The sequence below is a fragment of the Bos indicus genome, chromosome 9 (assembly GCF_029378745.1).
Source record: "Bos indicus isolate NIAB-ARS_2022 breed Sahiwal x Tharparkar chromosome 9, NIAB-ARS_B.indTharparkar_mat_pri_1.0, whole genome shotgun sequence".
Classification (NCBI taxonomy): Eukaryota; Metazoa; Chordata; class Mammalia; order Artiodactyla; family Bovidae; genus Bos; species Bos indicus.
In genome coordinates, this window is record NC_091768.1 from 62,812,927 (window position 1) to 62,833,141 (window position 20,215).

The 20,215-nt window shown below is 40.9% G+C and overlaps 1 protein-coding gene across 1 annotated transcript; it reads left to right on the plus strand.

Annotated features, from left to right (window-relative positions):
- Positions 1-261: 261 nt before the first annotated feature.
- GJB7 (gap junction protein beta 7) lies at positions 262-2,519 on the plus strand. The gene has a single exon (XM_070796120.1). It carries the CDS (start codon positions 262-264, stop codon positions 1,066-1,068), a length of 807 nt encoding a protein of 268 aa, XP_070652221.1. The 3' UTR covers positions 1,069-2,519.
- The last annotated feature ends 17,696 nt before the right edge of the window (positions 2,520-20,215 follow it).

Genomic DNA, 20,215 nt, shown 5'->3' on the forward strand with positions numbered 1-20,215 from the left:
TCTGGGTGACCAAACAAATTCCAAATCAAACTGGACATAGGATCATTTATGTCCTGTAGACCAGCTGTGTCATCTCCTTGTATGAAAGCGAGGATATCCTATGGGATTCTTAGAGAGCCCTCAATATCCAGGGTTGTAATAATGCAAAATGTCAATTCCATAACCAACAGGTAAGGTAGCAGAAACAATCAATGGAATCAAGATAAATGAATCATGAGGGATTTTCTTTTGCAGAATCTTGCCTTCTTTGGAATCTCAGCCATGAGTTGGATGTTCCTCAGAGACCTCTTGAGTGGAGTAAATAAATACTCCATGGGGATTGGGCGGATCTGGCTGGCTGTCGTGTTCATCTTCCGTTTGCTGGTCTACATGGTGGCGGCAGAACACGTGTGGAAAGAAGAGCAGAAAGAGTTTGAGTGCAACGTTAGACAACCCGGTTGTGAAAATGTGTGTTTTGACTACTTCTTCCCCATCTCCCAGGTCAGACTTTGGGCCTTACAACTAATCATGGTCTCCACGCCTTCACTGCTGGTGGTTCTACATGTAGCCTATCGTGAGGGTAGAGAGAAAAGGCACAGGAAGAAACTCTATGTCAGCCCAGGCACCATGGGTGGGGGCCTGTGGTACACGTACCTTATCAGCCTCATGGTTAAAACCGGTTTCGAAATTGGCTTCCTGGTTTTATTTTACAAGCTATATGATGGCTTTCATGTTCCCTACCTCCTGAAGTGTGATCTGAAGCCCTGCCCCAATACTGTGGATTGCTTTGTCTCCAAACCCACAGAGAAAACGATTTTCATCCTCTTCCTGGTCGTGACTTCATGCCTGTGCATTGTGTTGAATGTCACTGAACTGAGCTTTTTGGTCCTCAAGTGTTTTATTAAGTGCTGCCTCCAAAAATACTCTAAAAGACTCAAGTCCTCCACGTGTGAATGCCACAACCTCAAGTATGTTACATGTGCTGAGATAGGGGCCCCTCCCCTGCTCCAGAAGCACTCTTCAGACTTGGCCACAAGCATAGCCCAGGGAGGTGAAACAAAGTTACTCTGTGACACACAAGAGGCTTAAACAAAGCAAAACCTGCATCTCCCTTAAGCAAGAACTAGGCTTCCTTGGTGGAGAGGGCGATGGCACCCCACTCCAGTACTCTTGCCTGGAAAATCTCATGGATGGAGGAGCCTGGAAGGCTGCAGTCCATGGGGTCGCTGAGGGTCAGACACGACTGAGCGACTTCACTTTCACTTTTCACTTTCATGCATTGGAGAAGGCAATGGCAACCCACTCCAGTGTTCTTGCCTGGAGAATCCCAGGGACAGGGGAGCCTGGTGGGCTGCCATCTATGGGGTCACACAGAGTTGGACACGACTGAAGTGACTTAGCAGTAGCAGGCTTCCTTGGCAAACAAAGTGTGTCAACTTTAATGTCATTTGGGAGAAATTCTTAAAAATTTTCATGCTCAGTTGTATATACTAGACAGAGGTCTCATTGTTTGGTTGTAGGGTTCATGAGGCTACATGAGTTGTGTTTGAATAGTTAACTGCAAATTAGTTTGAAGAAATCCAACAACATTCTTCTAAGCACTTAGATCTATCAACTGGAAAACATAAAAAGTGACACTTCTGACAAATGTGATGGCCTCCAAGCAACGATGGAGGCACTGGCGATCTTTCTCAAGTTGCAGCCAAGGCTCCCCTCACTCAGCCCTGCTCAGTCTCTGTGGAGAAAGACCGTGATGAGGGTGGAACAGCAGCTGAGCCAGGGGCACACAGGAGCACATTCGGTGAGAAGGTTCAGTCCAGGACACTTTGCAGTATAAGTGTCTCTGGATAGAAGTGGACTAGGGGAAAGGGAAGAAAGCCATCGTTTATTGGTATCCAACTTCCCAGGTGGCTCTGACGATAAAGAATCTACCTGCCAATGCAGGAGACCTGGGTTCGATCCCTGGGTGGGGAAGACCCCCTGGAGAAGGAAATGGCAAACCACTCCAGTATTCTTGCCTGGAGAATCCTATGGACAGAGGAGCCTGGCAGGCTACAGTCCGTAGGGTTGCAAAGAGTTGGACATGACTGAGCATGCATGCAAGGCAACTTAAATACAAATATTCCTGGGGGATAGTCCACTTGAGCCTGAACTAGCAGACATGTGCAAGGGGCACTGTAGTCACGAAGGAGGTAGGTCCCACGTGGATGGGGAGCAGAACCCAGAAAAAAAATACACCCACCTGATAATTTCTGAACACTTATCTTAAACCATAGAACACTCAAAGATTTTGTAAATTTCCATATTGTTGGACCTTTCTACAAGCAGGAATTCACAAGGGTTGTGGTTTGCCTACAATTTGCTGGTACATCTCCCTCTAGGATAGACAGTAACAGTGTATTATGCTGTTATGTTAGTGTAAAAAAAATGTTAAAAAAAAAGATGTTGACTATCGCTTTCACTTTCCTCCTTTTTTGGATTTAATATGCTAACACATGTGCATTTCTCCAGAATAAAAATGAAGTGACTTTGTGGTGTTACTTGGCTGTCATTGATATCACTACTTGGCCACACTGGGCATGATTATTCTGTGACATAAAACTTGTTCTGACAATTTTAGAATAGGATTTGCAAACCTCCCTGGTAAAGATAGCTCAGAAATCATTCTTCTCTGCTGTGACTTTTTTAAACAAAAAGTCAGTGCATAAAAATGTAATTTTAACAAAAACTGATTATGTCATGTCTTCCCTGGCCTTCCCTCCTTTAACCTAAACTGTCTCATTACAATTCATGTGTAACAAAGGTTGTGTCATTATGTAGCCCACAGATCATGCCACCAACAACAGTTGTAATCTGTCTTAAGGACTTGTCTTGGAGAGCAGAGAGGATGTGAACTTTGTGGTCCCCCTTCCTCCAGTTTATTCCACAGGTCACTGCTGGACTCAGGCACTTATATCCAGTTTACTTCACCTTGTGCTATGAAAACAGGTAGCCATCACAAATGCAGGTAACCACTGAAAGCCTTATATTGAATGCAAGTAACACACTATATATATATTCCTTTAGGATATATGATATATATATATATATATATATATGTGTGTGTGTGTGTGTGTGTGTGTGTGTGTATATATATGTATGTATATATATCTGCAGTTAACAGAGGTTTAAGGTTTTGGAGGCCCTGATCATGGCATGGAATCTAGAAAATAGGGTTCTGTGTACACAACTGGGATGGAGGTCAGGAAATTTTTCAGTCTGAGGATGAATTTGCTGTCAAAATGTCTTTGGGGACCTCAGCCTCTTCACCTGACAACAAGCTCTGCTCAAGCTAAAAGGAATGAAAACATATGTACATTTGTGCTTTTCCATTTTGCATACGGAGAAGAGTTAAAGCTAATGGAAGCAAAGGCCATGCGTGAAGTTGTTTAGATAGAAACGGGGATAATTTTTTTCTTTAAAGCTTAATTTACAAAATGAGTTTCCTGTACAAACATTCTGGAAGCTGTCTGGGTGTCAGTGAAGACTCAAAGCATTTGAGAAAAACTGGCAGTTAAACTTTGCCTTCTTTATTCTTTCTCTTATGGATACACTGATATTTATTGAGCAACAATTAATAGAAGACACTGTGTTGTGCATCTTTAGAGATACATAATTCCCATCTCAAGAAAATTTCCACTTCTATTAACAAGGGTGGAGGTGAAAGTGCCATGGAGTATTTCACACCTGTGTCCTGTATTTATTAATGTACCACCTCACTTAACCCCCTGCATGCTTCTGGTGCCCAGGAAGCAGACAGAGAAGAAGGTGAGATCCCAAAACGCAGTTGCCTTTTCAAAGACACTCATCTAGTAAAAGCAGAGTTAAAAATCACCATAGGTCTCCCTTAAACCACCTGCTCACCACACCAGGCTTCCAGATCAGTAAATAGATTTAATTCAAGCCATTCCCTGGTGGCTCAGATGGTAAATAATCTGCCTATGATGCAGGAGATGTGGGTTCAATCCCTGGATTGCGAAGATCCTCTGGAGAAGGGAATGGCTACCCACTCCAGTATTCTTGCCTGGGATAATTCCACAGACAGAGGAGCCTGGCAGGCTACAATCCATGGGGTCCGAAAGAGTTGGATGCAACTAAGCAACTAACACTTTTCACGTTCATTCTTGATTTGCAACGATTTTGTCTTCCTTGTACTTTTCTGCAAAAATATTTCCGGTTACAGATTTTGCCCCTGGCCACAGGGTTTCTTCTAATTGGAGCTGGAAGGAAAAAAAATTTTTTTTTCAAGTTCTTGGATGAAAGAATGCCTAGGCATGCAAGTGGTTATGGTTCCAGTCTTTCCAAGGAAATAAAGCCAGCTTTCTTCAGACAGACTGCAGACTAGAGAGGAGGTGGGGGAAAGGCAAAGACCTGAGGATGTTGATTCTTCAATCCTGCTGTCCCGGACACTGGCTCCACCCTACCCTTTCTAGTTTACTTACATGGAAGGTAAGACCCCATTTTTGTTTAAATTGGTTTAAATTAAGTTTCTAGATCTTGCAACTAAGAGTCCTAATAAAATTCATGTTCTTCAAAAACTTCTTCCCTGTATACTAGAAAAAAGAGGTATGACTCGGATCAGCCTTTCCTTTTCAGGCTTCAAGCATTCTAACTTTGACATATGTGTATGTATAGAATTTTTGTGTCAATAGGAAGAAAGAATGAGAAGGATGTCAACACTGGTCACAATAAGAGGAGAGATGAACTTTTTCTTTACAAACCTTTTCATTGTTTTGCATGTACTTTTGCTTTTAAGTTTTTAATAAACAAAGCAATTGAAAACCCCAAAGAGCCCCATCTCAAAATATTTCTAGCTCATATCCCATCACAGGTATGTAACACTTTTCATAAACACTGATTGAATTCATCCCTAGTTTACATTTTATTTGTATATTTAGTATGACAGCATAAACAAGAGGCCATTTCACAGCTCTGAAAATCTGGTGAGGAAAGAAAGCAGAGGTGGAGCCTGGGGAGACAAAAAGCATCAGTGTTCAATTGAATTTTAATGACAAAAGCCCAAGGGAGGTGTGGAAGAGACCTGCCAGCAGCTCTTTCTTCATTATAGATTTGGGTCTTCTCTCCAAAGCAAATCTTCCTTCAGCTATAAAAGGCATTGGTGATTGTGGTGAGTTCTGAGAATTTTCCACAGAGCTATCCTGCCTGCCATGGAATTCTCCAGGCAAGAATACTGGTGTGGGCAGCCACTGCCTTCTCCAGGGGATCTTCCCGACCCAGGGATCTAACCCAGGTCTCCTGCATTGCAGGCAGATTCTTTACCTTCTGAGCCACCAGGGGAAGTCCTTCTTGTGCCAGAGGGTCTAGTAAACAACTTTCTGACTCTGAGAAGACAAAGATGAACTTTCACAATTCTATAATGTACCCACATATTGTGTCTGAAAGCAAAGGGAAATTACTGCGTAAGTCAACAGTCCCTGTACTTACAGGTGAAGTATTAGATCCTTCCCCAGCTATGGAGATCTAATGTTCTATTAAAAGGAAAAAGAAAACATGTTCAGATCAAAGTAATATATGTAATTTCTGTTAACTTATTTTTATCTTAAAATTTTTCAGACATGCTCCTATCAGAGTAGAGATTGACAGGACAACTATGGTATAGAATTGAGGCAGACGCTACTCATCTGTGCAGAGTAACAGGACATTGAAGAAGTGGACTGCAGGGTCCTGACCCTTAGGAAAAGGTCACTGGTAAAACTGCAGTAGAGTGAGGCAGAGGAGACACATTTTTAAATTAATTTTTAGTGATAAATATTAAGCAACACAATTTCCACATTCTTGCTATAAAAATGTCATTAACTAAATTGATGATCATCAATCTCGTTACTAAAAGAAGTATGAATCATCAGGTTAGCCAAGTGACTTCAATTAAAAAGTATCTCAAAGGAGAGTAAGTATAGTAACTTGAGACTTGACTTTCTGTAGATTAGCAAACCTGATAAGCCAATCTTCCTAGAGAAGACTGCTCCTAATCACGTTAATTTGATGATGACGTTAAAACTACTATGACCAAGGTTGAGAATCTTATCTTATTCATCTATTCACATCTTTGTATTGCCACAGCTTTTTAGGTCCATAGTACTGAGAAGCACAGTGTTTCTGGGGGAAAAAAATGTGTTCCTCTTGCCTCTTCCATCTATTTATTCCTCTCCACCTAAAAGAATTCTGATTTTGCTGGGGATGCCAATGTCCCCTGCTTAAAAAAAGGAAAAGCACATCTCCAAGTCTCCTTTGCACGCAGATTTAGCAGGGTGAGAACCTTCTTGTCAAAACAAGATATGGTGACCGATGCTTTGGGGAAGAGTTAAAAAGTGGGGCTGAACTACCTTGCATGTTTTTTGTTCCCCATCCTCTTTCTGCCTGAGACATCATAGTTGGAGCTGCTTATGGACCTTATGGATAAAGGAGTAGAAAGATAGCTCCTGTGACACTGATGATGCAATATGGAGTCACCATCAGCTCTGCACCGCCTGTCTCTATGCTTTTTTTTATTATTATAATATTTTATTATTTATTTTTGCTGCTTGGGGTCTTAGTTGCAGCATGGGAGGTCTTTGTTGCAGCACATGGGCTCCAAAGTGTGTGGGTTTAGCTGCTCTGTGCCATGTGGGATCTTCTTTTCCCAAGCATGGATCAAACCCACTTCCCTTGCATTGGAGGGCAGATTCTTAACCACTGGACCACCAGAGAAGTCCCTCCATGCTTTTATTTTTGTTATGTGACAGAGAACTTAACTTCCACCTTAGGGAAGTCATTGACTTGTTAGCCTCTTTTATTTACAGACAAAAACAGTTCCTGACTACATTCACGTTAGTGATTAGGATGAAGACAGAGAAGGCATGCTTCCTGAAGGCATTACTGAAGACAGAAGAAATGACCAATATACTGAATGACAGAAATGAAACATGATAGGGACTGACTTTCCCAACGCCTGGAAGACAAATTGCTTATTTCATGTTCCAAGATTTGAGAACCAGGACCAATGGGTGAACATCATAAAGATTTTTACCTAATATAGAAACATTCTATTGATTTGAACTGCCTGATATTTAAATGATTGCCTGATAAAGCAGTGAGATTCCTAAATAACACTGAAAGAGATGATCAATAATAATGCTGGACTGAATGGAAGGTATAGCTAGATGAGTTCAATATTTCCTTTGAATTCCCCAAGGTCCAGATTGTGGTTCTTGTACCTAGAACATATATTGTGTGGATGCAAAGTGAGACATTATACTGATTATATTACTATATAAACCTGATATCATAGAAAGATCTCTGATAATTAAGAGAATCACCTTAAAAAAGAAATGGCATGTACAATAACAAGACCTCCTTGTATAACAAACAATTTAGGAAGTTCCACAGAAATGATTATAAGATTTATCTTTTTTAAAATCATGGCTATATTATAGTGACATGTAAGGTAATCAATATTTTGTATTATTCCATTCTTCTTTTCTCCAGCTTGAGAAATTCTCATTTCAAAGCTTAGATCAAGTATTTCTACTAGAGAGCAAATTTTTGCTGTAAAATGGGGGTAGATAATACCTATCTCATAGGGTTGTTGAACAAATTAAATGAGATGATCCACGTGAAGCATCAGCATATAGACGTTACTTTTTAAAGTGTTAGATATTGTAATTAGCACATGGCTTTATTATATCACTTCTTCCTATATTATTTGCTTGTTTTCTTAACCCCACTCTAAATTATAAGTATACTGAATGCAGGCAAAACTCAAGGCCTTCATCATCATACCTTTAGGGCTTAATCCATAGTAGTTGCTGGCATCAATTAATGTATTCATGAAATTCACAGCATATCTACATTGTATAAACTAAAAAAAAATTATAGCATTCTGGAATCAGAGGAAATCTTAAAAATACTTACAAATGAAAAAATGACAACTCAGAATTATAAAGTGACTTGCCTAATGTTAAATGAAATGACAGAGCAAGAATTCGATTTTTTAAAACTCCAAATCTAGCCTTCCAGAATCTTCCTGTACAAAGTTTCAAAGATCTTTGGAATGTTGGTATTCCATGTAACAACCAACTGCACCACATCCAGTTATTTTTGTTTTTCTCCTTTGTTAGGCAACAAATTCTGATTTTGATGATTCTGATTTTGTTGGGAATGGCAACATGCTCAGTTTAAAAGTCACATTTCCAAGTCTCCCTTGCATATACACAAAGCATGATCTTTTTATCAAAACAAGACTTTTTGACTGGTGCTTTGGGAAAAGTTAAAAATACGCATAATCCATGCAAGGTGACTCTAGTCTGTTTCTACTGTAAACCGTGGCCTACTTATACTAAAATGAATCAACAGCCAATCTATTATAGTCATCTCCCAATTTTTAAAACTGTTTCAATAGTTATTCCAATCGTAAGTATTCAAAAATGTAAATGACCACCACGTATCAGCCCACACCCTTTACAAAGTAGAAATAAAAAGAAATAAAAACAATGAAAATGTAATTTCTCGTTCAGTTTTGGGACCCTAACTGCACACATGCTTTCCAGTGTTAGCTTGCCATCTTGTGGCCTCTCACTCTCGTGCAGCTCAGCGTCTGACCAGCACACATGGTAAGGCCTCTGGTATCCGTGACTTTACACAGGCACATCCACTTTAGATGTATTTATATGCATGTAAACGAGCTGCACCGCAAATTTCACCTCCAGACCAACTTCATTTCAGCAAAGGCTTACAAACTTTAAGTCAGAAAGAGAGGTGCCGGCAGCTAAACCTGCACGGAGACAAGTGCGCATAAACCGCCTACGTACTGATGAACTGCCACATGCATATGTGATTGCGGAAAAGGTGTGTGTGTAACGTGTCCTGGGAAGACAATATGAACATCGCCTCATATAAAGATGGGAAAGCAAGGTGGTAACAGGGTTTAAATACAGATTTTTATCAAATCAAACGGTGGCAAGGTCTCTCTTCCCATTCTGACAGGATTATAAAATCTACTGCGATGTCTGTTTTCTCTCTTGAAGGTATACATACAAACGTGTGTGTACATGCACATACATACTATTGTAACTACTATGTAAGTTCCCTTCAAGCAGTATTCTAGGATTGGTAACCTCAGTAAGCACACACAGGTCTCCTGGAATAGATGAGTATGGTGGTGACACAAATAGAAACTGTGAAAGTTATGTCCAATGCCAGCTTCTTCCTATGGTTGTGATTAAATGAGTGGCCACTGTCAGGAGCTTTGGGCTCATGTGGCGCTTGTGGTAAAGAATGTCTGCCAATGTAGGAGATGCAAGAGACAGGGGTTTCATCCCTGGGTTGGGAAGATCCCCTGGAGTAGGAAATGGCACCCTACTCCAGTATTCTTGCCTGGGAAATCCTATGGGTGCAGGAGCCTGGTGGGATACAGTCCATGGGGTTGCAAAATCAGACACTCCCGAGCAACGGAGCATGTCAGGAACTCAAACAGTGTCTGACATGACTGTTTATTAATTATTATCCACTGTTCACTTAGATAGAGCCAGACTTGAGCAATAACACAAGCTAAAAGCTCAATGACTACACACAACCATTATTCTGTGTTGGAAAGGCGCACACCATCATCACACAGAACATTCTGGATGTTTTTGATTGCCTCACTTCTAGCAGAGCAACTGTTGCCTTTCATACTTCTGGCTCATCTACTTTGGCTGAAGGACTGGTGTGGGATCAAGGTTTTGTTGGAAGAAACGAGAATTGCTTTAGTTTCTTGTTTTATACTGGTAACATGTAGACTACATTTTTTTCAAAAAACTATTTTTGAAGTGTAAGACACCAACATATGCCATGGCATTTGACTTGAAACATTTGTATTACTAAAATATTACACTGCCTCCCATACCATCAACAAGAACTTTCCATAAAACAAGGTTGCTAACTTTCCTGTGGTTAAGAATTACATTTTAAATTGTGTAACTCAGGCTAGAATACCACCCAACCACCATCATGTATTAGAAAATTTCCGTTTGAGGGCAGATATACTTGAGAAAAAAAACTTTGATATGCTTCAGTTTAAAGTAGATGTGTTAACAGGTTTAATAAATACATTAAGGATGCTTTTGAAATTTTCAAGTAAGGAAAGACAATGAGTTTACCAGCTAAGTGGTTTTCTGGAGAGTTGGAGAAAACAAGCAAGAATTGCCAAAATGACTCAGTTGTTTGAACATCTGGGTTGTACTGATTACAGAAGCGTTCTGGAAACACGTAGGACTCTCTATAAAACCCCAACCCCCTTTCCATCCCTAAGTGTCTAGGTGTCGATGACCATTGTGAAGTCTCTGTAAAGAAAGGACTATGATTTGGTAAGAAAGAGGGGCCAACCCCTGGTCAGAATGACTCCTAGGTACCTGATTCCTAAGAATTATTCCCGGTGTGATCTGTTCCTGAACAGTTTGAAACCCACCCTGTGTCCTTAAACCCCCTGCGACTTTAACACCTCATTGCTTCACAGGGACCTTGGCACATGAGGGTTACTGTTACGACCCTTATTTCTGGTTCCTCTTCTCCAACCTCTCCTGTGGAACAGGGACATTTGGGGGGCCCAAGACTGGCAGCACTAAAGCTTTCGGGGCATGCAGGATGAACATTCTTTTGCTGTGCCCATAGCTATTCTGTGGAACACACAAGAACCTGGTAGCCAAGGTGGCAGTGAACAAAAGGCCAGACTAGTTTCAAGTATAGGGCTTCCAACATATGCTAACTAGAGTGGAGAGTGAGACAGAGTCCACTCCAGTCCTCCAGAGCCGCTTCTCACTTTCTTCTCTCTCTTAGCTTCTTTGGTTTCCAAGTGCAGACCTCTAATGCGGGGTCCTCTGCTCCTCCAGGTTCCCTACTTTCATGATCACTGCCACCTCTGTCATGACTCTCGACTGGGTTCCAGAAAGGGTTTCCCCTCCTTTGGAATCACTATTAAACTATAGACCAAAAAATTTAGTAGATGTGGGTCTTAAAAGAGTGAAAGTTGCTCCGTCATGTCCAACTCTGTATGACCCCAAGGAACTATACAGTCCTGGGAATGCTCCACATCAGAATACTGGAGTGGGTAGCTGTTCCCTTCTCCAGGGGATCTTCCCAGTCCAGGGATCAAACCCAGGTCTCCCACATTACAGGCAGATTCTTTCCCAGCTGAGCCACCAGGGAAGCCCTAAAAGAGTTATCATTTACCAATCATCTCCTAATACTGATTCCTAATCATTTGGGGAAAATTCCCTCCAGCTACCAGGACAATTTTCACAGCATCATTTCAGCTAAAGACACTGAGCAAGCTGTCAGCCTGTTCTCCAAATCAAGGGATACGCAAACTCTGGAGTCAGTCTGCCTGTTTTCAGCTCTCAGCTCCGCCACATACTAGCCATGAAATCATTAAGCAAGACACCTAGACTTCCTCATCTTAAAATGAGAATGAGAGCACCAAACTCTTTGAGTTGGTAAAAGAATAAATGAAAATACAAGGAAAATTCTTAGCACAGTGCCTGGCACACAGTAATAGTCAAATAATACAACTGTTTTGGGCTTCCCTAGTAGCTCTGCTGGTAAAGAAACCACCTGCAATGCAGGAGACCCCAGTTTGACTCCTGGGTTGGAAAGATCCTCTGGAGAAGGGATAGGCTACCCATGCTAGTATTCTTGGGCTTCCCTGGTGGCTCAACTGGTAAAGAATCTGCCTGCAACATGGGAGACCTGGGTTGGGAAGATCCCCTGGAAGCTATCCACACCTGTATTCCTGCCTGGAGGGCTACAGTCTGGGGAGCTGCAAGGAGTGGGACACAACTAAGTGACTAAGCACACGCAATATAACTGTTTTACTGTCAATGGCAGGTCTGAACATGGAGCCTAGGCCTAGGCAAGCCAGATACAGCAGATTCCTGTTAGACTGTACCCTTGGTCTTGAAGAAAGAATTCAAAGCTCATCTTTATATTCTGGAACTGAATCTTCACTGAACCTGGATCTCCCAAGGATTTGGGGCCACGATGATACTATGAAGAAACTATTTTCCAAACTTCTACATGTACCACATAGTTTGGAAGGAAGCAAGCTCCCCACCAAATCTCTAATAAAAGCAGGACTTCAGCACTGGACTCGGGCTCTTACATCACTTCCTACTAACAGCATCTTCTGTATACAGTCCATCCAATAATCAGACCAAAATCTGTTTCAATTTCTCAACTCATCAACATTGTAATTTAGCCTTCATCGACATTCTAATTCAATAATATACTTCTACGGTCATTTCCAGACACTGCATTACTCCTACAATCTTAAGTTTCAACACTCTAGTCTTTCATACCTAATTCTCAGCCTTATTCCCATAATACCCTCTCTTCAGCACATTAAGACCTCCAGTCCCATACTGATTATCTGTGGAATCTAAAAATAATAAAACAAATGAACTTATTGACAAAACAGACTCAGAGACTTAGAGAAAGAACTTACGGTTAGCAGGGTGGAGGAAAGATGAGGGGGAGGGACAGATAGGGAGTTTGGGATTGACATGCACAGCAAGGACCTACTGTATAGCACAGGGAACTCTGCAAAAACCTAAATGGGAAAAAAATCTGAAAAAGCATATGGGAATATGTACAACTCAATCACTTTACTGTACAGCTGAAACACACTGCTAATCAACTATACTCCAAAATTTAAAAAAATTTAAACTGTATAAAAATAAAAAAACATTGAGCCTTCTAACACTCCCACTCTCCCCCCAAAAGACCTCCAGTCCCTTGACTGTTCAATTTTCTTCTGTCCTCTTAGCTTTGTTTCCTACCCTAACCAGGCTCGACTCACTGATGAAATACCTGTCCTGGGACTATGCAACCTCTTCCCTCTTCCTCCTCTATTTAAATTGAGCAGCACTACTGGAAATACTGCAAGATTATGTTCTAACTTAGCTGGGTTTTGAATGCTCTATCAGCAATCCTTGTATATACAGCCTCTTCTCCTATTCTTCACCTCAAACTTTAACATTTAAGTTGATTTCCTACTTTTTCAACGCTTGCTGTGGGGCAGGAATGCTGTTTCCTAGATCATCATTCCTACTTAACAGACTTAGTCTAGATGTCCTTTCTATTTGGTAACGCTGACCTTGGCCACCTATTCTTGAGGCGAGGTTCCATCTACTAATCTGTCAACTTTTGCCTCTTTAATGGGTACTTCCCCAGTGTGCGCGTGCTCAGTCATTCAGTCGTGTCTGACTCTTTGTGACCCCATACACTGTAGCCAGCCTGGCTCCTCTGTCCATGGGATTCCAGCTACCATTCTATCTTCTCCTTCACAACCAAACTTTCCAAAAATAGGTTTTTACCGAGTCAAGCTACGAAACTGCCAAGGTCACCAATTAACTTTCTTACTACTAAATCCAGAGGATACTTGCTTCCTTTTAGTTTCATGATTTTTCCTATTTCTCTTAATCTACTTTAAAATACTCAATTAACTCACCTCAGAGTTCAGCCCTAGGCCCTTTTGTATACACTTCTCTAGCCAATCACCCATTCACAAAACTGCTCCTCTTCCAGTCTCATCTCCCTGAATAAATGGTATTTCTTCAACCATTCAAGCCAAAACCCTGGAAATCTTCTCTACTTCTCCCTTCCTCTTCCTTTTCCATAACTCATAATTATTTAAGTCCTGTCCAATATTCTAGATCTCTCAAGTCCATTCAATTTTCTCCTTCAGCCATCACCATTCCACACCAACAGTATCTTCTCTCCCCCAGATGACTTGGAAAGCCTTCTTAACTGATTTACTTGAATTCCCCAGTAAAATGCTCTCAATAGTGAATTTTTAAACTTGTAAGAATTTCATTGTTTCGTTTTGAAACCCAAATGTGAACCGAGGATAAAGTCAAATACAATTAGGTCTAAGACACTGTGTGATGTGGCCCTTGCTTATCTTTCCTTGTTCACTTTAAACTCTTTTCAGCTTTTTACCATCTCCTCAAAAGTTATTCTTACCACAGCTTTTCATATTTCCCCATAGCCTGGAGCTTTCTCTTTCCCTCCCTCAATATCTCCCTCTTCAGTTAAACCTTTAACTGCTTCCCCTCACTACAGACCATACAGTATCATATTCTCACCTTATTAATCTTACGGTATCCCTAGAACTAAGAAATTATAATAAGTGTAATTCTGAGCTCCATGAGAATTTGAATAATCTTCCATTTAAGAATTCAATAAAATTTTACTTCTGTTAAGTATGTTCTGTTATGTTCAAGGTACTGGACTAGGTACTTGGCATAAAGTGGTAGGTGATCTAATTAAAGATTTCTGCCCTCGTGCAACCTGTAAGTTGCTTCTGTGGCATGGGTGGTGAGATTTCAGCAAGGTAGAAAAAAAGCAATTACAGCTGAAGATGAGTGGTATCAAGGACATTGAGTGCTGTTAACACTGTTAACTGGCCATGTTACAGATGGGGCTACAAAGCCTAACTTGAGAAACCTAGGTAGTGACTTTGGATAGAGAGAATTGGGAGAGGAATAGGTTGAAGGTAAAGCGGGGAACACAATGACTTTGGACGTGACATGCTTAACTGTGATGTAGACAGCTGAACATGAAAGCCTGAAGCTATAAAAAGTTTGATCTTTGGGTTGACAGGTGTGACAGGCACACTGGTAACACTGAACTCCACAGAATGGACTGCATCATCCAGAGTGTAGAGACTCACATGGAGCCAAAGGTCAGGTCCCAGGAGAACTAGGATTGGACCCAGTGATGAAGCAGCCAGAAAAGCTAAAGATAAGGAGAAAACCAAGAGAAAATGCAAAAAAAAAAAAAAAAAAAAAAAACCAAACCCAAAAAACCAAGAAAATACTTTAAAGAGGAAGTCGTCAACCCTACTGAATGCTCCTGAGGTAGTAAATGAGAGAAGAAAAGGAGCCAACAGCTATGACAGCATGGAAGAGACTGCTGATCCTAATGAAAGTAATTTCAGAAAACTTGTAGGGATATAAAAGTGCTGCTGCTGCTGCTAAGTCACTTCAGTCGAGTCCGACTCTGTGCGACTCCATAGACGGCAGCCCACCAGGCTCCTCCGTCCCTGGGATTCTTCAGGCAAGAGTACTGGAGTGGGTTGCCATTGCCTTCTCCGATACAAGGTGCTAGTACATGAAAAATGGAGGTAACTCAAATTAGTTATGATGGGAACTAAATAAAAGAGGCTATAGTTGGATGGGAACAAAAGACCCCTCTCCTTCACCCCTTTCTTTAAATAGCAGCAGCCATTAGGGGCATATTATGGGCTGTTGGGAAGAATCTAGTAAAAGACTGATGAAACAAGAATAGTTAATTCAAAGTTCTGAGAAAGTGAAGAGGGACTGACTTTTCCTAAGTAGAAGAGAGTGCAGATATCAATGGGTTTGTAAATTTAGGGATGAAAAGCTGACAAAGTTCCTATCAAATTTTTGCATTTTTCTCAGAAAATTTAAAAATTGCCAGGTAGTTTTGGGCCTATTTGAGATTGTTAACCTGCCTTTTGTAATAATTTTCTCCCATTCAACTGCTCAACAGTAGACAGAAAACATTGAGGGTTTTCCAGATCATGATGTGAAGGGAGGTGCGGGGGTATGGTCTGAAGGTATCTGTAAAGTGGAATCTAGCCTCTAAGCCAGACCAGATGAAGACAGGAGTGAACTGGTAAAGAGTGATCAAGTGGTGGGATTAACTGTTAGTTGTGATGTCGTAGAAATACTTTTTAGTGGCGGGAGCTCAAGCAGATGAGCTGGAAAGTTTGTGGTTGGAGAAATGGAATTTTAATTCCAGACTTGTAAGTGATACAGGTTTTGATTATGTCAAAGCACAGTGCTCCCATTTATGGGAAGATCACTGCAATGAGAGGTACCTTTAATGAGCAAGGTCATTAGGAAATAAAAGAAGATATAATTTGTTCACTGAGTGGTAGGTTGGGAGGCAGATAATTAACCACAAATACAAAAATTAAACATACTGGTATAGAAAATGAACACATGAAACTTCACTAGAGAGATCTGGGTGACTCTCTAAGAAGCTGCCATTTAAGCTGAGCTTATAAAAATAGAGGAATAAGCATTACAAAGAAAATGTGTAAAGGCTTGAGGTGGTGGGGGTGGGTAAGCTTACAATGTGTTCGAGGATGTGGAAGCATCAGGAAAATGGGAAATCGGATGAGTGTCTGGAAAGATTCTAGTTCAAGATGGTGGAGCAGAAGGAGGTGCACTCATCTCCTTCTGTGAGAAGACCAAAATTGCAACTAGCTGCTGAACCACCATTGAGAGGAGGATGCTAGAACCCAACAAAAAACGACAGCCCACACCCAAAGACAAAGGCCACAAGGAGATGGCAGGAGGGACACAGTCACAATAAAATCAAATACCATACCTGCCAGGTGGGTGACCCACAGACTGGAGAACAAGAATACCGAAGTTGTTACTGCACTGTTTTGAAAGTTCTTAACCCCAGGCTTTCCAGCCTAGGGATCCGACAAAAGAACTGGGACTCCACAGGGAATCTTGCCTTGAGGGCCAGCGGGATTTGATTATAGGACTTCTAGAGGACTAGGGGAAACAGACTCCAGTCTTGGAGGGCCTCCTGTGGAGATGTGGGTCGGCAAGGGCTCACCACAGGGATGCAAACATTGGATGGTCACCCTTGGTGTAAACCCTCTTGGAGCTCGCCATTAGCCCTACCATAGAGTCTGCATGCCCCAGGGCTGGGTTGCCTCAGGCCAAACTACTACAATGCAGGGAGTGCAACCTTACCAATCAGCGGCTAACTGTATTAAAGCTTTACTGAGCAAGGTCCTGCCCACCAGAGCCAAACCCAGTTTTCCCCATCACCAGTTCCTCTCATCAGGAAGCTTACACAAGTCTCTTAGCCTCATCCATCAGAAGGCAGTCAGAAGAAGGAGCACAGTCTCACAGTGGCTAAAACAAAAACCAAATTAGAGAAAATTAATCATGATAAAAAGCAGAAAGTTATGTCCCAGATAAAGGGACAAGATAAAACCTGAGAAAAACAACTAAAGAATAGAGAGGTGCAACCTTCCAAAAGAATTCAGAATCATGATAGTGAAGACAATCCAGGATCTCGAGAAAAGAATGGAGCCAAAGACTTGAGAAAACGCAAGCAATGTTTACCAAAGACCTAGAAGAACTAAAGAACAAACAAACAAGAGATGAGTAATACACTAGAAGGAATCAAAAGCAGAATAACTGAACCAGAACAGATAAATGACCTGGAGGACAGAATGGTGGACATCACTGCTGTAAAACAGAATACAGAAAAAAGAATGAAAAGAAATGAAGACAGCTTAAGAGACCTCTCAACAACACTGAAAGTGAAAGTGAAGTCACTCAAGTCGAATCAGACTCTTTGTAAACCCATGGACTGTAGTCTACCAGGCTTCTCCATCTCGGGATTTAGAGTATTAGAGTGGGCTGCTCTTGATGAAAGTGAAAGGGGAGAGTGAAAAAGCTGGCTTAAAACTCAACATTTAGAAAACAAAGATTATGGCACCTGGTCCCACCACTTCATGGCAAATAGTGGAAACAGTGGCAGACTTTATTTCTTTGGGATCCAGAATCAATGCAGATGGTGACTGCAGCCATGAAATTAAGATGCTTGCTCCTTAGAAGAAAAGTTATGACCAACCTAGACAGCTTATTAAAAAGCAGAGACATTACTTTGCCAACAAAGGTCCATCTAGTCAAGGCTATGGCTTTTCCAGTAGTCACGTATGGATATGAGAGTTGGACTATAAAGAAAGCTAAGTGCTAAAGAATTGATGCTTTTGAACTGTGGTGTTGGAGAAGACTCTTGAGAGTCCCTTGGCTGCAAGGAGATCAAACCAGTCAATCCTAAAGGAAATGAGTCCTGAATATTCATTGGAAGGACTGATGCTGAAGCTGAAACTCCAATACTTTGGCCACCTGATGGGAAGAGCTGATTCGTTTGAAAAGACCCTGATGCTGCGGAAGACTGAAGGTAGGAAAAGCGGTTGACAGAGGATGAGATGGTTGGATGGCATCACCAACTGGGTGGACATGAGTTTGAGCAAGCTCTGGGAGTTAGTGATGGACAGGGAAGCCTGGTTGCTGCAGTTGATGGGGTTACAGAGTCAGACATGATTGAGCAACTTAACTGAACGAATAGCTGAAAACTTTTCGAACACAGAAAAGGAAATAATCAACCAAGTCCAGGAAGCACAGAGTCCCAGGCAGGACAGACCCAAGGAGGAACACATAGAGACATATAGTAATCAAACTGACAAAAATTAACGACAAAGATGAAATATTAAATGCAACACACAGTACACAAGGGGAAAATGACAAATGACCTACAAGGGAACTCCCATCAGGCTATCAGCTGATTTTTCAACAGAAACTCTACAAGCCAGAAGGGAATGGCATGATATACTAAAAGTGATCAAAGGGAAGAACCTACAGTCAAGAATATTCTACCCAGCAAGACTCTCCCTCAGGTTTGACAGAGAAATCAAAAGCCTTCCAGACAAGCAAACGTTAAGAGAGTTCAGCACCACCAAACCAGCTTTACAACAAATGCTAAAGGAACTTCTCTAGGCAGGCAGGAAACACAAGAGAAGGAAAAGACCTACAGAAAGTAAACCCAAAACAATTAAAAATTAAGAAAGCGGTAGTAGGATCATACATATGGATTATTACCTTAAATGTAAATGGATTAAATCAACCGAAAGACACAGACTGACTGGGTGGATGAAAACATGTGCATGTATGCACTTCCACTTACCACATGACTCGCAGACTCCCCAAATTATATGTAATTATTTTATATTATCATGTTAATCATGTTCCCATTATGGCTTACAATTATCTTTTTTGTCTGGCTATTGATTATGAAACTGATAAACGTCTTTTACTCTAGTGAATTATGTAACTATTACTCACTTAATATCATTGTATGATTGGTCAACAGAAAAAGAATAAAACTCTATTTTCACTGAAATGCTTCTGTGGTGGCTCAAATGGTAACGAACTTGCCTACAATGCAGGAGACCTGGGTTCAATCCCTGGGTTGGGAAGATCCCCTGGAAGAGGGCATGGCAACCCATTCTTGCCTGGAGAATCCCACGGACAGAGGAGCCTGGCGGGCTACAATCCATGGGGTTGCAAAGAGTCAAACACAACTGAGTGACTAACCACATTTTCACCAAAACTAGGATATAATAGAAAAAACCTACAATCACCTTTTAAAATCCAGATGCATATCAGAATTATCTGAAATTTTTTGAAAAATACAAATGCTCAGGCATTGCTTTTTTCGCCAGAGCTTCAGATGTTTCTAATGAGCAGTCATGTTTAAAAACAACTGGACTACACAATGATCTTTTATCTACTATGTTTTACTTTTTCTATTTCATATTCAGTGCTCCCATTTCATTTAGTTTGTTTTTCAACTTTTCCATCTCTTGTTTTTTATGTTCTTTCTCAAGTCTTTATCAAGTGTAGTAGGAAAGCTTTTGTATATATATATACATAAATGCATTATATATGTATTAGGAAAATAATGAATTTTTCCTAAAAAAATTATGACATTTTGATTCCACTAGACTATGAGTAGAATGTTAGATTTCTAATTAAAAAATAGATATGAAACAAGGGTTTACTGTATAGCATAGGGAACTATAGTCAATATTATATTTCACCATCATTGAAGTCTGAAAAATTCCCACTTTAACATTCAACATCTTTTCTGTACAAAAGTTCCACATGCTAAGACACACTGGGTTCTTTAACAGGACATCTAATACAGTTTAGAAAACTTCTCTGGTCACTCCCATCACCTTCCCATGCACTGACATCACACACACTACCCACTAATTTTTGCCTGAACTATTTCAAGTTTCCCCACTTTTAACTTCCAACTTATCCGACCTATCCTCTATACCGTACCAACTGCCTTTCTAAAATTGGTACCTGATTAGATCGTTTAACATAAATGCATTCAGTAAGCACTTACAAATCAAAGCATGGTGAAGATAACATGGCATATGAGAACCTTCATGACCTGGCCCATCTGCCTCTTGGGTTCAGCTTCTCCAACTCCCTATGTTTCCACACTGACCACCTTAATACTGCAAATGCACTAGGCTACTCCCTACCTACAGCCTAGAATTCCCTTTTCCCCTCTGATCAGTTGCTGACCT

What these genes read in the sequence shown, in the direction of transcription:
- GJB7 (XM_070796120.1), top strand. Translation starts at nt 262, where the DNA reads ATGAGTTGGATGTTCCTCAGAGACCTCTTGAGTGGAGTAAATAAATAC.